The sequence below is a fragment of the Entelurus aequoreus genome, linkage group LG05 (assembly GCF_033978785.1).
Source record: "Entelurus aequoreus isolate RoL-2023_Sb linkage group LG05, RoL_Eaeq_v1.1, whole genome shotgun sequence".
Classification (NCBI taxonomy): Eukaryota; Metazoa; Chordata; class Actinopteri; order Syngnathiformes; family Syngnathidae; genus Entelurus; species Entelurus aequoreus.
The window spans coordinates 42,803,371-42,821,186 of record NC_084735.1 but is presented as its reverse complement, the minus strand read 5'-3'; the positions used below and the strand labels follow the sequence as shown (position 1 = coordinate 42,821,186).

General features: G+C 39.5%; 1 protein-coding gene across 5 annotated transcripts in view; it reads left to right on the top strand.

The window, feature by feature from the left end:
• The window catches only part of ammecr1 (AMMECR nuclear protein 1), a 59,155-nt gene that overhangs the window by 17,304 nt on the left and 24,035 nt on the right, over positions 1-17,816 (top strand). The window contains exons 2-6 of one of the 5 annotated variants that reach the window (XR_009826267.1): positions 2,671-2,781; positions 4,110-4,224; positions 11,292-11,382; positions 11,597-11,690; positions 11,896-12,000. Coding sequence is in view for 2 of the 5 variants with exons in the window: in XM_062048136.1 (XP_061904120.1) it covers positions 2,671-2,781; positions 4,110-4,224; positions 11,292-11,382; positions 11,597-11,646 (367 nt within the window). In the remaining 3 variants the exon portion in view is untranslated. Of the gene's footprint in view, positions 1-2,670; positions 2,782-4,109; positions 4,225-11,291; positions 11,383-11,596; positions 11,866-11,895; positions 12,001-17,816 lie in introns of those variants that run through there. The other 4 variants (XR_009826268.1, XR_009826266.1, XM_062048136.1 and 1 more) reach the window with 4 other exon arrangements.

Here is a 17,816-nt window from a genome sequence, read left to right as displayed (position 1 = left end):
ATATATATATAATTTAATCGGCGATGATGAATACTTTGTTTCTAAAAGGCTAAACTAGTGTTAAACATATATTGTTAAACAAAACTGTTATTTGTTATTAGTATTTACATATCTTTTCTTATATTGTTATGTTGTCTTTTTCAATTGTTGCTGCTAATTGTATAATGTATTATTAGGGCTGCACTATATTCTGCCCTCTATGAATGTTAAAATTTAGTTTGCTAAACATGTAAACAGTTCTTTGAATTAGAGGTAGGAAAAAATATAACTTGAGGTGGAAGTGGCTTATGTAGCGCTTATTTTGACAGATTCAGATGCTTTTGAGATGCTTTTCAAACTAACAATGGCCAATAGTGCGTGAATACTAGACTGAATATAGTAAATCCATTCATACAGTGTATTACTTAAATTTGTTTTCATGTGATAAAAAAAACAAACAATTTTTAAGATGTGGCGGCTTTTATTTTGCTGTGGCGGTGCGGTGATTGATTATGTATATGGGAAACTTTGCAGCTTCAATCTTACGTCTTGTGAATATCACAATATAGTCTTTTCCATGTAAATGTCAATAGAACCATCTCAGAATGAAACCACAATGTTGACAATACGGTATTATGTGTGGCTACGTTAAATAACGGAAGTTTTTGTACTTGTAGTGTACAGGTAGTTCAAATAAAGACATACGATATACCCTGCAACATTTGGTGCTATACACATTGTTTAAATTAAAACAATTCATTATTTCAATAAAGAAAATATTTCCAGTTTAAGGCACACGTACTTCTAATAAAGACCCATTTATTTTTAGTTTTGTTTAAAAGTTTATTTTCTGTAGCGCCTTGCCAAAAGTGCTGTTTATTTTTGCTAAAACAGAAAAATGGCTGTCTTTTCATTTAAAACATAAACAGAAACACAACAAATATGAAAACAAATTAGTTGTGTCATCGCTGTTAATGCGAAATTGTTGCCGCCACATACACAGTGCACAGTTTAGTGTTTTTTATTTATTTATCTTAACTAGGGATGTAACGATTCATATCACATTGTTGAATGTGCTAAAAAGTACCTATGCAGTCACTATTTTAACCACATTTTATTTAAAGGGGTAATATTATGCAAAACCGAATCTTTCCTGTTGGCACCTTTTTTTGTATGCCCATAACTCCAGAAAATTTTAATCCAAACCATGAAGGCATGGCAGAGATATCAACACTTTTGTCTCTTTCCAAACAAGCTGTTTGGAATTTGAGACTTCAGTGACGCATTTTGCCTTCATTACATTTGAGGATATCTCCATAAATGGTAGAGGTTTTACCCGAAGAGCTTTGCGCGAATCTGACATTGCAGTCCGATGTTGCAGTCAATTATTGTTCCTTCTTTTTCTCTGTCCGCTTATTGTGGGGCAGACTGGCTTGTACTGTACATGCACCCTAAAACCCTCTGCTGTTGCCATAGTTCTAACTTATATCTGTCAGAAGACTCGAAATGGAAGCGCCAAAAAGATGCAGTCAAAGGGGACTTGGCTTGAAGGAGGGCTTTGGCATTTAAATAAGACCGCCCACAAAATGGTGCATTCTGAAGAGATGGTCAAAAAGCGGCTTGAAGATGGTCTGTAAAACAAAATCTATGCTAAATTGGAACCAAAGCACCATCATTACATGTTATGTGGACCAAAAAGAAGGATTTTAAATATAGAAACAAATCATAATATGGCCCCTTTTTTAAAAATGAGTTTCAAATTTACATTAGAGTATGTTGTTTCTTACTGGGAAGGCTGTTAATGTCGCTTGTATTCATGTTAGTCTAGTGATGGCTTGCTTTTCCATGAAATTGGCGGTGTCATCTGTACGTAAGTTTACGAAAGTGTGATTATCAATCACGGTTTTTATGATAATTTTAATTTAAAACGGTAATGATAACCATCAAGAGTTTTACCACAGCTTATCATTAACATTGTTTATCGTCACATCCAAATGATGGATGTTGCAGCAGTCTTTTTCACCAGTTCCGTCTGTTTGCTTTTAGCCATGTTTTTACTTATTTTATTGACGATGGTTTGCGGCGTGTTGTTGTTTTGCGGTTTCTGCTTAGACTGCTTCAACGTGCATAAAAAAATCTCTATCAGACACTAAATTATCGTTTCTATTGCAGATTATTAATGCAAGTGGCTTTTAGGGTAGCCTCCTCTATGGAGTTGCTGGCGGTTTAATTAGGAGTAAAGCAATCTGTGAGAGGAGACCGTAAAAGTACGCTCACCCTGTCTTTCAAATTGATAAGCGGTGATGTTCATTGATTTGGCCATTGTCTCCCTTTTATTGAAAATTGCATCTGCAGCCAATTATTACACACAGGAGCCCTTTGTAATTCAAATTTGCTAGTGCCAATAGTAAATCCTACAGTGCAAATTTAAAGTGTGTGCCCATTTACTTTGAATCAGTTGAGCACAAGCAATCATCCGTCTGTCAGTCACAATTCTTAAAAAATAACATACATACTGGTATAAATTTGTGGTTTAATAATCTCCCCATTTCGACTATGCATGCTTGCATGTTACAATAATCGTTGCCTTTAATTCCAAGTTTACCAGGCTAGTTTCCAGGCGGTTTATTTTGTTCCACTGTCCAAAAAGATGTAAAAGCCCCTCAGAATGCTTCTCTTTTGTTTTTCCAGCCCGCTGTTTGTCACATGGAAAATCGGCAGAGACAAGCGATTGAGGGGTTGTATAGGTACATTTTCTGCCATGAATCTCCACTCAGGACTCAGGGAGTACACCCTTACCAGGTGAGTAATGGCACAGAAAGTTGCTATTTTGTCTTGAACTTGCTATTCATGAAATGTGGATTGTTTTCATAGTTATCTGGATAGGTATACACATTTGCAATATCATAACTATTATGGTTGTCTAGGAATTCATGGTTTTCCCTGATTCAATAAACACGTAAAAAACAGTGATACTTTTACGGTAAATCAAACGTTAGTGCAATCGCAATATAGTAACACTCGAAATAGTGCAGAGCAATAACAATATATCAATAACTCAACGTTGCTCAAACGTTAATGTCACACAACACAACACACAAAGTAAACATGTAAATCTCACTTTATGAAGTTATTCCTCATCCACGAATCCGAATTAAACAGTTGGGCGAATACGGCATCCAACATGCCCGGCTCCGTCTCGTCGAAGTCGTCATTAATCGAGTCAGTGTTGCTGCTGTTGTCTAGCAGTTCAGTGACAATGTTAAATTCTCTCGCTGCTGCTCTATTCCCGTGTTCTACTGCGTGACTGATCGTCTTAAGTTTAAACTCTGCGTCGTAAGCGTGTCTCTCAATAGGAGCCATTTTGGGATCTTTACATAAACAAACAAATGGAAATGAAACAGCACGCCTCGCACAGTCATATATCCCATTATGCACCGCACGCTTCTTTTTCTTCTACAGGGGCGGCTGCTTACCGTAGAAGAAGAAGGGGGAAAATGAAGTCGGCGTCTGCTTACAGTAGTTGCGATTGATTGATTGATTGAAACTTTTACCTGTTGGAGGCTCAATATTGGTCCACATATAAGGCGCACCGGATTATAAGGCGCACTGTCAGATTTTGACAAAATTGGAGGTTTTTAGGTGCGCCTTATAGTGCAGAAAATACGGTATTTACATTAGGAAGCTATGAGTACTTGTCGTTGTGTTGGACTCTTATCGACATAAGACTCGCCCACACACACACACACACACACACACACACACACACACACACACACACACACACACACACACACACACACACACACACACACACACACACACACAAACTGATATTGCCTTATTGGAATCGTTGATTATTTGACAGCAGCTGGCCCAGAAGTGACCTCCAGGAAAGTTTTATCCAGTAATGAGTATTAAAAGTTCAGTCTTTAGAGCATTACATAACAAAATGGTGTATGCAGCTAAAAAAAACTTTGCCTAAATCCTGTTCTTGCAGTTCTTGGCCAAGGTCAGACAGTTGCTTTGTCAAATACACAGTGTGGGAGGAAAATGGAGAATAGTGATAGAAATGTCTGTTTATTTGGAGCCTTGTAAATTTTATATTAATGCTGTTTTCTCTGTGCCAGTGCCCTTAAAGACAGCCGCTTCCCCCCCATGACAAGGGATGAGCTGCCTCGCCTATTCTGCTCAGTGTCTCTTCTCACCAACTTTGAAGACGTCGGTGATTACCTTGACTGGGAGGTGAGTGACACATTGTCTAGAATAAGGTAGAAAATTCAGTCCACACACTTTCGAGGACCATTTTGTTTATTTGACCAACTTAACCATGATGTTTATGTCAATTAATCCTTTAAAGGGGACCTATTCTACATTTGCAACTTTTCAGACTTTCATTAAAAATGTTTTACTCTTGCTATACATAATGTAGAAGTGTAGTTCGTGAGTTTTTAGATTATCCCTGGTTACATTTTTGATGACGACCATCGGCTTCGACCAATCGCAATGGAGTCTGTTTGGTTAGGGGAGGAGGCCGACAAAATGAGCGTTTGAGTATTTTTTTATAAAAGAAACTTAGTATCGTGGGGTTCAATATTAATTTATTTTATTATGATTTTAATCTACATTTAAAACACTTATTTGTGGTCTAGCTAATAGGTATTGGATATGCTGTAGTGTAAATGTTTTCATTTTTATAACCTATTTTTTTCATCTGTCTGCTAGAAGTTCGTTTGTGGAGACGTTCCCAGGTTGCAAATGAAACCACACCCCGCCCTCTCCAAAAGTAACATTATTTGTCCTTTAAAAATGTACACTGTTTAGATATATATCTTGAAGTCGTCCCCGTTATTTTTTTCAGACATGATTAAAAATAAGGGATGGGAATTGATAAGATTTTTCCGGTTCCGACTCCGTTTTCGATTTTGCTTAACGATTCGGTTCCTTAACGGTTCCCTTATCGATCCTTATTTGGGAGAAAGACCAAAATAGGTAGATTAGCCAAAATTTTGTTTAGTTTAGAGGTGACATGACCTTTGAAAGCCTACGGTGAGGTCACATACGTAGCATTGAAGAAAAAAAGGTACTTTTTTGAAAATAAATGTAATACATTTATAATCAAAACATTTTTTTGCAGAATTCAACAAAATAAATCATGTGGAAATTACACAAGAATGTACAATTTAGTAACATGTGATATCAACTCATTACATGCAAACTGAGAATTTTGATGTTTGTGGCTTAGAGTTGATGAAAACCTTGAATTGAAAATCTCAGACAATGTGTGGTTTCAAAAAGTGTAAGCCAAGATCATCAAAAGGGTAATAAAGGGTTGACAAACCTAACTTTGCATGTAATGGTTAATATCACATTTTAGTTTTACATTTGAAGTTAATGGCTGACATGAATGGACTTGTACACGATATTACATTTTTTTTTAGTTTCACCTGTATAATATGACAGAGAAAATCTGGTGGGAGGAAAATATGCAACTTTTCTCTGACTACAATTGAACATTCACCTACCGAAAATTAGGAGTGTCTACTGTAGTAAATAGACCACAAACTTAGTTGCTGCTCGGTATTGCGTTTTTTGCGGTATATAGGCAATAGCGGTATTACTATCTGTTGTAGTCAGATGATGTGCTCGCGTTACTGCTGCTGGGATGAGATTGGAGCGGTTCAAAAACGCATGCTGTGTTCAAATGTTTCAGCATATTGCTGGCATGTCCTCTTGATAAAATAGCAGCCTTATAATTATTACAAGTGGTGCTATTGCAATATTTTCTTGTAAAATGTTTAAGGCTGAAACGACGCGTCGACGTAGTCGACGTCATCGGTTACGTAAATACGTCGACGCCGTTTTTGTGCGTCGACGCGTCGCATAATGACGTCACACTACCGTCATGGCGAAGCGCAAAGCAGACGATCAAAGAAGACGATGCGAGCGGTGCGAGCGAGGGGGGAAAAGTATGCCAAAAGTGGTCAAAAGTGTGGGAGTATTTCAATAAACGGCCTAATAATGTTGTTGTATGCACACTGTGTCGAGCGGAAATGGCCTATCATAGCAGCACAACGGCTATGAACGAACATTTGAAAAGAAAACCATCAACTAGTCAATCGTCCGCGCGAGCATACGTTGTCATCATTACACAAAAACATGAATGTGTCATTTGTATCTGCTAGGGGTGTAACGGTACGTGTTTTGTATTGAACCGTTTCGGTACGGGGCTTTCGGTTCGGTACGGGGGTGTACCGAACGAGTTCTAAGCTAAAGCTAAAGTCTTAACAAGCTGCTTTGCTCCGTCTGCCTCTGTCTCAGCACGCAGCATTGTCCCACCCACACAACCATCTGATTGGTACACACGCAGCATTGTCCCACCCACACAACCATCTGATTGGTACACACGCAGCATTGTCCCAACCACACAACCATCTGATTGGTACACACGCAGCATTGTCCCACCCACACAACCATCTGATTGGTACACACAAAGCATTATCAGCCAATCAGCAGTGCGTATTCAGAGCGCATGTAGTCAGCGCTTCAGCGTGGAGCAGATAGGTGTTTAGCAGGTGAGCATCAGGCAGCGGACTGAATGATAATAAACACCTCCCAGTCAACTACTAGTAACATCACTATGAGCCCGTTGACCTTCTAGAAACTTAAACTGTAGCTCAGCTCACTCGCAGTCCTGGCTTGAGGTGAAGGCTAATTAGCTCTCAGTTCCAGCCACATCGACCCCTTCTGAGCGCCTATTTTCAGCTGCTGGGAATATTGTAAACAAGAAAAGAACCAAAGCATGTAAACATGCTAACCTTTCTTCATTACAACTGTTAGACACTCACTGGAATGAGTAGAATTGGTTATTGTGTACTGTGTTGGACTGGATGTTTTTTTTTGCACATTTTAAAAGCAATACTTAATGTTTACAGTGCTCCAGAATATTTAGATTGGCACTTTTTTGTATTGGATGTTTATCTTTATTTTTGCACATTTTAGCAAATAAGCAATACTTTCACTTTTGTTAAAATGTTTACACTGTTGTTACAGAATATTTCGTTTTACACTTTTTTGTATTGGATGTTTATCTTTAGTTTTGCACATTTTAAAGCAAAATAAGCAACTTACTTTTTAAATGCTTATACTATTGCAGAATATTAAGATTTGCACTGGATGTTGACTTTTATATTTGCACATTAAAAAGCAAATAAGCTACTTTTAATTTTGTTAAATGTTAAAAGTTTTAAATGTTTACATTGTTACAGAATATTTAGTCATGTTGTTGTCAATGTTGACTGAGTGGCCATACTTCTTTTTTTTTGTAAATAAAAGCCATGCCTTTTGAAAAAACGGGCCTACATTTATTTTTTTATCTTCATTTTGAATAAAAAAATAATCGGTAAAAGGAAAAATAATCTATAGATTAATCGAAAAAATAATCTATAGATTAACCGATTAATCGAAAAAATAATCTATAGATTAATCGATAGAAAAATAATCGTTAGCTGCAGCCTTAAAAATGTTAGTGTTTATTTCGACCGGGCATTGCTATCTTGAGAACTGACATCACTAAGTAGTACGCACATTGCGTAATTACGTCATTCCCACCCAGAAGAATCGATAAGAGAATTGCTTGAAAAAATGGCAAGCGAATCCAAGGAATTGATACACTGGGAACCGGTTATGAACAAGAACCAGTTTTCGATCCCCATCCCTAGTTGAAAATAAACGTATCTAACATTATATTGATTCACCTGGTCACAACATTAGGTACAAACTTAGTCGCTGATCGGTTTTGCGGTTTAAGCGGGATATAGGTAATAGCGGTATTAATATCTGTTGTACTCGGATGACGTGCTTGCAATACTGCTGCTGGGATGAGATTAGAGCGGTTCAAAAACGCATGCTGTATTGTTGGCATGTCCTCTTGATAAAATAGCAGCCTTATAATTATTACAAGTGGTGCTATTGCAATCTTTTCTTGTAAAATGTTAGTGTTTATTTCGACCGGGCATTGCTATCTTGAGAACTGACGTCACTACGTAGTACGCACATTGCGTAATGACGTCATTCCCACCCAGAAGAATCGATAAGAGAATTGCTTGAAAAAATGGCAAGCGAATCCAAGGAATTGATACACTGGGAACCGGTTATGAACAAGAACCAGTTTTCGATCCCCATCCCTAGTTGAAAATAAACGTATCTAACATTATATTGATTCACCTGGTCACAACATTAGGTACAAACTTAGTCGCTGATCTGTATTGCGGTTTAAGCGGGATATAGGTAATAGCGGTATTAATATCTGTTGTACTCGGATGACGTGCTTGCAATACAGCTGCTGGGATGAGATTAGAGCGGTTCAAAAACGCATGCTGTATTGTTGGCTTGTCCTCTTGATAAAATAGCAGCCTTATAATTATTACAAGTGGTGCTATTGCAATCTTTTCTTGTAAAATGTTAGTGTTTATTTCGACCGGGCATTGCTATCTTGAGAATTGACGTCACTACGTAGTACGCACATTGCGTAATGGCGTCATTCCCACCCAGAAGAATTGATAAGAGAATTGCTTGGAAAAAATGGCAAGCGAATCCAAGGAATTGATACACTGGGAACCGGTTATAAACAAGAACCAGTTTTCGATCCCCATCCCTAGTTGAAAATAAACGTATTAAACATTATATTGATTCACCTGATCACAACATTAGGTACAAACTTAGTCGCTGTTCAGTATTGCGGTTTAAGCGGGATATAGGTAATAGCGGTATTAATATCTGTTGTACTCGGATGACGTGCTTGCAATACTGCTGCTGGGATGAGATTGGAGCGGTTCAAAAATGCATGCTGTGTTCAAATGTTTCAGCATATTGCTGGCATGTCCTCTTGATAAAATAGCAGCCTTATAATTATTACAAGTGGTGCTATTGCAATATTTTCTTGTAAAATGTTAGTGTTTATTTCGACCGGGCATTGCTATCTTGAGAGCTGACATCACTAAGTAGTACGCACATTGCGTAATTACGTCATTCCCACCCAGAAGAATCGATAAGAGAATTGCTTGAAAAAATGGCAAGCGAATCCAAGGAATTGATACACTGGGAACCGGTTATGAACAAGAACCAGTTTTCGATCCCCATCCCTAGTTGAAAATAAACGTATCTAACATTATATTGATTCACCTGGTCACAACATTAGGTACAAACTTAGTCGCTGATCGGTATTGCGGTTTAAGCGGGATATAGGTAAAAGCGGTATTAATATCTGTTGTACTCGGATGACGTGATTGCAATACTGCTGCTGGGATGAGATTAGAGCGGTTCAAAAACGCATGCTGTATTGTTGGCATGTCCTCTTGATAAAATAGCAGCCTTATAATTATTACAAGTGGTGCTATTGCAATCTTTTCTTGTAAAATGTTAGTGTTTATTTCGACCGGGCATTGCTATCTTGAGAACTGACGTCACTACGTAGTACGCACATTGCGTAATGACGTCATTCCCACCCAGAAGAATCGATAAGAGAATTGCTTGAAAAAATGGCAAGCTAATCCAAGGAATTGATACACTGGGAACCGGTTATGAACAAGAACCAGTTTTCGATCCCCATCCCTAGTTGAAAATAAACGTATCTAACATTATATTGATTCACCTGGTCACAACATTAGGTAGGATGACGTGCTTGCAATACTGCTGCTGGGATGAGATTAGAGCGGTTCAAAAACGCATGCTGTATTGTTGGCATGTCCTCTTGATAAAATAGCAGCCTTATAATTATTACAAGTGGTGCTATTTCAATCTTTTCTTGTAAAATGTTAGTGTTTATTTCGACCGGGCATTGCTATCTTGAGAATTGACGTCACTACGTAGTACGCACATTGCGTAATGGCGTCATTCCCACCCAGAAGAATTGATAAGAGAATTGCTTGGAAAAAATGGCAAGCGAATCCAAGGAATTGATACACTGGGAACCGGTTATGAACAAGAACCAGTTTTCGATCCCCATCCCTAGTTGAAAATAAACGTATCTAACATTATATTGATTCACCTGGTCACAACATTAGGTACAAACTTAGTCGCTGATCTGTATTGCGGTTTAAGCGGGATATAGGTAATAGCGGTATTAATATCTGTTGTACTCGGATGACGTGCTTGCAATACAGCTGCTGGGATGAGATTAGAGCGGTTCAAAAACGCATGCTGTATTGTTGGCTTGTCCTCTTGATAAAATAGCAGCCTTATAATTATTACAAGTGGTGCTATTGCAATCTTTTCTTGTAAAATGTTAGTGTTTATTTCGACCGGGCATTGCTATCTTGAGAATTGACGTCACTACGTAGTACGCACATTGCGTAATGACGTCATTCCCACCCAGAAGAATCGATAAGAGAATTGCTTGGAAAAAATGGCAAGCGAATCCAAGGAATTGATACACTGGGAACCGGTTATAAACAAGAACCAGTTTTCGATCCCCATCCCTAGTTGAAAATAAACGTATTAAACATTATATTGATTCACCTGATCACAACATTAGGTACAAACTTAGTCGCTGTTCAGTATTGCGGTTTAAGCGGGATATAGGTAATAGCGGTATTAATATCTGTTGTACTCGGATGACGTGCTTGCAATACTGCTGCTGGGATGAGATTGGAGCGGTTCAAAAATGCATGCTGTTTTCAAATGTTCCAGCATATTGCTTGCATGTCCTCTTGATAAAATAGCAGCCTTATAATTATTACAAGTGGCGCTACTGCAATCTTTTCTTGTAAAATGTTAGTGTTTGTTTCGACCGGGCATCACTATCTTGAGAACTGACGTCACTACGCAGTACGCACATTGCGTAATGACGTCATTCCCACCCAGAAGAATCGATGATAATTTCTTGACAAAATGACAAGCGGATCCAAGGAATTGATACACTGGGAACCGGTTATGAACAAGAACCAGTTTTCGATCCCCATCCCTAGTTGAAAATAAACCTATTAAACATTATATTGATTCACCTGGTGACATCATTAGGTACACCAGTACCTCCTCCCCTTCTGGCTGAGAGCTTGACAAAATGTCTAAATGGGTACGTCCACCTTGCTGTGACGTCACGACACCGTTAAACCAAGCGAACAAAGTAATCTAAAACCGCATGCAAGCTCTCGTCCAAATGTGTGAACCTTTTGATTTGATGCTTTACATTTTTAAGTCAGGAAAGACAAAAATCCTCATAGGTCCCCTTTAAAATCCCCAGAAACAAGCAGGATAGGACCCCTTGGATGAAAATATAATTATTCTGTGTAAGAATTCTCTTATTTTTATAGGTGGGTGTTCACGGTATTAGGATAGAGTTTTTCAATGAGAAAGGATCAAAACGCACCGCCACCTACCTGCCAGAGGTCGCAAAGGAGCAAGGTAAGCTCTTGAATTGCAGTAACTTTTGTGGGGCATGTGTGTGTTGAAAATTAGTGGAACTGTCCCACAACGATTTTACTCAGCAGTAGTGTTTAAACAAGAATGCAGCTTAATGCTGAGTATGGATTTTTTCAAAATTAATTTTGGTTTGCGAAGGTTTGAGAAATGGACGGACTTTCTTAAACGTATTTACAGAGGACTAATTAGTATTCAGCAGGACTTCGAAGCGCCGACTCCAGCTGCTCACTGGGACTCGTTGTTTGAAGATAAATGTGAAATAAAGGAGGAATTAAACGATTGGAACAAAGGTAAATCACATCAAACATTAACTATTTACTTGGTTACATACTGTAAAAGTAGTCAGTGACGCACCATTTTTGTAGTCATTAGCCTCAACCCGGGTGACCCGAATGCTACAGTAATGCTAACAGGCCAACGCTAAATCTGATGTGTTAATTTTGTCAGCATGATTGTAAACACTGACATTTATTCTTTATGTATTGTTATTTACAGCTCAAATGGACCATAAGGACTCAACTGACCCTCATGAATTCATCAATTGCTGAGGGGATGACTTTCTGACTGCTGGACACTGTGGACAAAAGCCTGACTTTTTATGTAAAATTTGGTACACTTTGTTTTTATATCATAATTTTGTATGCTATTGCTCTGTATTTTATTTACTTAAACTTTAGTAAAAATACATTTGACCTATTGTTTTTGTTTATTTATTTAAATGATATCAATTTAGAAATTTACTGTACCACTTATCCGTACATCATCAGCCTGATTTGTATGAAATACTCTGACCTGTGAAATGCGGTGGAAACATAAACCACACAGGTCTACAGGATCCTAAAGTTCCAGGAACTTGAATTTCCTGAACTTTTTGTGGAAAAAGGACTATTGTGGCCTACATAACATGTAATGGTGGTTGGTGCTTTGAGCAACATTTTGCATAGACTATATTTTACCGACCATCTTCAAGCCGCTTTTTGACTGTTTTATCAGAATGCACTGTATTGTGGGTGGTCTTAATTACGTGCCGAAATCTTCCTCCAGGCCAAACCCCCTTCGACTGCGTCTCCATGCCATGTTGTAGTTTTGAGCGCTTCGATATTGAATCGTGAGTTAGAACTATACACTACAATAGGGCTCGAAAGGGCACCTGATTTCACAATGCATTGTGGGACCGCATTAGCAATTTTTGTTGGCCAAAGCTTTTGTTTACATTGCTGTACTGTACCTGTGTTACTGTGAGAAAACAAAAAACTGGGTTAAAATGTATCGTACCGAGACAAACTACTCTGTTCCAAAGGCTCTCTACCTTGAAAAATAAGTACAATTGATCCATGTGAGCATGCCCAAAAGACAGAGATTTGCATAAAGTGACGCCATTGTCCAAAGCCAAACCTGTTTATATCTTGTCAACAAAGTCAGTTTTTATACAAAACCCAAAACCAGTGAAGTTGGCACGTTGTGTAAATCGTAAATAAAAACAATACAATGATTTCACAATAATTTTCACCTTATATTCAATTGAATAGACTGCAAAGACAAGATATTTAATGTTCAAACTGAGAAACTTAATTTTTTGGCAGCAACACATTGCAAAAAAGTTGTCAGAGGGGCATTTTTACCACTGTGTTACATCGCTTTTTCTTTTAACAACACTCAGTAAATAATTGAAAACTGAGAAGACCAATTTTTTAAGCTTTTCAGGTGGGATTCCTTCCCATTCCTGCTTGATGTACAGCTTAAGTTGTTCAACAGTCCGGGGTCTCCGTTGTCGTATTTTAGGCTTCATAATGCACCACACATTTTCAATGGGAGACCGGTCTGGACTACAGGCAGGCCAGTCTAGTACCCGCACTCTTTAACTACAAAGCCACGCTGTTGTAACACGTGCAAAATGTGGCTTGGCGTCCATGAAAAAGACATCGTTGGATGGCAACATGTGTTGCTCCAAAACCTGTATGTACCTTTCAGCATTAATGGTGCATTCACAGATGTGTAAGTTACCCATGCCTTGAGCACTAATACACCCCCATACCACCACAGATGCTGGCTTTTGAACTTTGCGCCTAGAACAGTTAGGATGGTTCTTTTCCTTTTTGGTCCGGAGGACACGACGTCCACAGTTTCCAAAAACAATTTGAAATGTGGACTCGTCAGACCACAGAACACTTTTCCTCTTTGCATCAGTCCATCTTCGATGAGCTCGGGCCCAGCGAAGCCGGCGGCTTTTCTGGCTGTTGTTGATAAATGGTTTTTGCTTTGCATAGTAGTTTTAACTTGCACTTACAAATGTAGTGACAAAATAGTTACTGACAGTGGTTTTCTGAAGTGTTCCTAAGCCCATGTGGTGATATCCTTTACACACTGATGTCGGTTTTTGACGCAGTACCGCCTGAGGGATCGAAGGTCACGGGCATTGCTGCTTACGTGCAATGATTTCTCCAGATTCTCTGAACCTTTTGATTATATTAAGGATCGTAGATGGTGAAATCCCTAAATTCCTTGTAATAGCTCGTTGAGAAACGTTGTTCTTAAACTATTGGACAATTTGCTCACGCATTTGTTCACAAAGTGGTGACCCTCGCCCCATTCTTGTTTGTGAATGACTGAGCATTTCATGGATGCTGCTTTTATACCCATCATGGCACCCACCTGTTCCCAATTAGCCTGTTCACCTGTGGGATGTTCCAAATAAGTGTTTGATGAGCATTCCTGAACTTTCTCTTGTCTTTTTTGCCACTTGTGCCAGCTTTTTTGAAACACGTTGCAGCCATCAAATTCCGAATGAGCTAATAATTGCAAAAAATAACAAAAGTTTACCAGTTCGAACGTTAAGTATCTTGTCATTGCAGTGTGTTCAATTTGATATACCGGTAGGCTGAAAAGGATTTGCAAATCATTGTATTCTGTTTTTATACATGATTTACACAACGTGCCAACTTCACTGGTTTTGAGTTTTGTACAAGTAAAGAATTTCAGAATGCAAAGTCTGGATGGATGTTTGGAGCCCACAGCTAGTTTGGCTAATGCTAACACCCTACTAAATGCTACCGTACATGTAAAACAGAATAAAACACATTGATTTAATCTTACCAATCTGAAAATGCTGTGGACACACCAACCTGTACCAGATGATGGCATTAAAAGTGATGTTTGATCGTCTCGTCTAGACAATTCGCCTTCTCTTTATTAGCTCACTAACCCGAGTTACCTGGCTTTGCTTTTACGCTGGAATCTTTTCCCCCCCTGAACCAATCATTACAACGATCGTGGCAGTTAGTGATGCCATGTGTTCGCGCAATGTTTTGAAATTGATAAATAGGACAGAGTCTTGCATACAGCCATGTAAATAAGCAATTAAAGGCTTGCAAGACCCACAATGCATTGCGTTTACTACGTCACACTTTCAAGCCCAATATGCCGCAGCGGTGGATTTTTGAATGCTTGTGTGAGCCAGTCTGCCAAACAACTAAACTACAGAGAAAAATAAGAATCTTATTGACTTCCACTTTGGACTACAGTTGGATAAAAATGGTGGTCGCGCAAAGCTATTCACTGACGTAACTAAGGCAAAATATGTCACTAAAGTCTCAAATTCCAAACGGTTCGTATAGAGCAAGTTTGGAAGAAGGCAAGGTTAGTTAATAAATATCTCAGCCATGACTCCATGGTTTGATTTAACATTTTATGGCTTTTTGGGGTCCCCAAATAAGAATGGGTGATATGGCCTAAAATAGATTTTGCAGCCTTTTGACACACACACCACACACACACACGAACAGACCCTTTCCAAAAAAAATTGTATCATGGAAAAGTGTACACAGTATATTTCCATAATTTCATTAAAAACTTTAAACTTCCATAGATTATAGATTCCGGGCCCACAACTTAAACAATTTCAAGTATTTAGTTATTTGTACATAATTTGGGCTTCAAGCTCATAAAACCCACAAAAACAGGATTTCAAAACATTTGAATACTGTGAAGAAATCATTTACTTCTCAGTTTTTGCAGAAAAAAAAAAGAAATTAGGATCACATGAAATCAATCAAAATATGGTTTGAATGTGGTGTTTTTTGAAGCTGTGACTATCGCCTCATTCCACTCTTTCTGGATCTCTGCCAGATTCATGAATCTTCTGTTTGATAAGCCGCAGAAGCCCACGGGCAGCTCTTTTGCTGGTGCATCTTCTGCCAAATTTTGCCCTTCCACTAGACTTTCCATTGATATGCTTGGACACAGCACTCTTTGAACAGCCAGCCTCCTCTGCTATGAACTTGTGTTGCTTACCCATCCTATGGAGGGTATCAATGTGTTCTTCAGGCCAGTTGTCAAGCCTGCAGTCTTCCCCATATTGATCCTAACTGAGACAATTGAACCAAAGTGAAGCAATTTATTGACCCTTTCATGATTTCTTCACAGTATTCTAACTTTTAGAAATCTTGTTTTCGTGGGTTTTGTGAGCTGTAGGCCCAAATTATGTACAAATAAACAACTAAATACTTGAAATTGGTTAAGTTGTTGGCCCTGAATCTAAAATCGATGGAAGTGGAAATGAAATTTTCCATTATATTCCAATATAGTTTTACAAACACAGGATATGATGTTAATACCCAAAATGCCATGGATTCTGCATGGCAGGGGCGTCCTTGTCTCTGAGCCAAGCTTGTGCCTGACCGCATACCTGAGTGGGGGTAAATGTTCCAATCCTTTTTTCCTTGAGAAATTTGGGTGGGGATGATAGTCATCACAAAATTGTAGTGTTGTAGTTAGACAGACGGATGTTCATGCCAGCCTTGGGCGCCGCAAAGATTGCTCCAAGTTGTACAATACACATTGTCTCAAAGTCATGTTGCTGGCAGGCAGGGAATGCAGGTGTCTCGTATTTGACATAAAACAGACGTATGTTCATGACAGCCTTGCGCACCGCAAAGATTGCTCAGTTATACAATAAACACTGTCTCAATGCCATGTTGCCAGCCTTGGACACCGCAAAGATAGCTCCAAGTTGGTTTTACAGACACATGATCGACGTCCCTTGTGTGGGCTCTGTGCCGAGGATGTCGTTGTGGCTTGTGCAGCCCTTTGAGACTTTTGTGATTTAGGGCTATATAAATAAACATTGATTGATTGATTGATGATATGATGGTATGGGGGGAGGAAAGGCGTCATTAGGGGCGTCAGGTGGGCTCCCTCCTTTACCGATGTTTCACTGACGAGGCCTACTACACCTCCAGAGAGCTCAGTAGCAATTCCTAGCGTCCTAGGTATGCTCCCCTCTCTCTTACCCCTTGGGAATCCCACCCCTTGGTGTCATGTTATGGGATTGGGTAATAATGATGCTACCCAAAATTCCATGAACTGCATGGCAGGGGCATCCTTCTCCCTGAGCCAAGCTTGTGCCTGACCACATACCTGAGTGGGGTTAGTGTACAAATAGAATAGAATAGAACGGAGTAAAACTTTGTTGTCACATCACATGAGTTACAAGTAAAACAGTGGATGAAAAACAATTCCGTGCAACTTGTCTCAAATGCAACTTGTCTCAAAAGCAAAAAAGTGCACTATCTTAAATATAAAATCTCATGGTCTTGGTCACTTCGGAGCCCAGCTGTTGTCTCTCCTCTTGATCTAGAGCCACTGGCTTGCTCTTTCAGCAGCACTGGACAGGGATTTGATGGCTTGATGTTGGGCTTGGCCCCGGATTCCCATGTTCTTAAGGAGACTGGTAGTTGACCTGCCCACGAAGCCTCTGCAGCCCAACTCCACAGAGAGAACTGTGGCCTTCCAGCCCCGTTGTTCAGCATCCGCTGCCAACTCGGCATACCAGAACCTCTTGCGCTTCACCCACATTATCCTCCCACATTATCCTCCCAGGGGACTGTCATGATGTAGATGCTTTGAATCGCAGAGGACCACATCACGAGATCTGGCTTGAGGCTGGTCGTGTTAATCTCCACTGGGAAGGAGAGTTTCTGCTCCAGGTCAACAAGGAGCCTCCAGTCCCGTGTTGCTCCCAACTGTCCGGCTTCTGCTTTAGGTGTGCAGGACTTCGGTTGCTTCTCCCCCTCATGCACAAACTGCCTTGAAGATGCAGGATGGGAGGAAGGCGGGGGCAGAGTGTTGACGACTGTGCGTTGACTCTCCAGTGAAGCTGCTAGTCACTTCAACACTTGGTTGTGCCGCCAAATGTATCAACCTTGTGTAAGGCTTGTCTTGCAGCTGACCAGGATGTGTTTCAGGTTTGGTGGAGATTGACAGAGGGGGCATGTGCGGTTTTCTCCGTACCACTGGCTGAGGTTCTGTGGTGATGGTAGGATGTCGTATGTGGCTTGAAGTATGAAGCTGGTTCAAAAAGCTTTGATGTCCCAAATCTCTTTCCAGGAGAGCTTTCGCTTCTCAACATCTTCCCAACA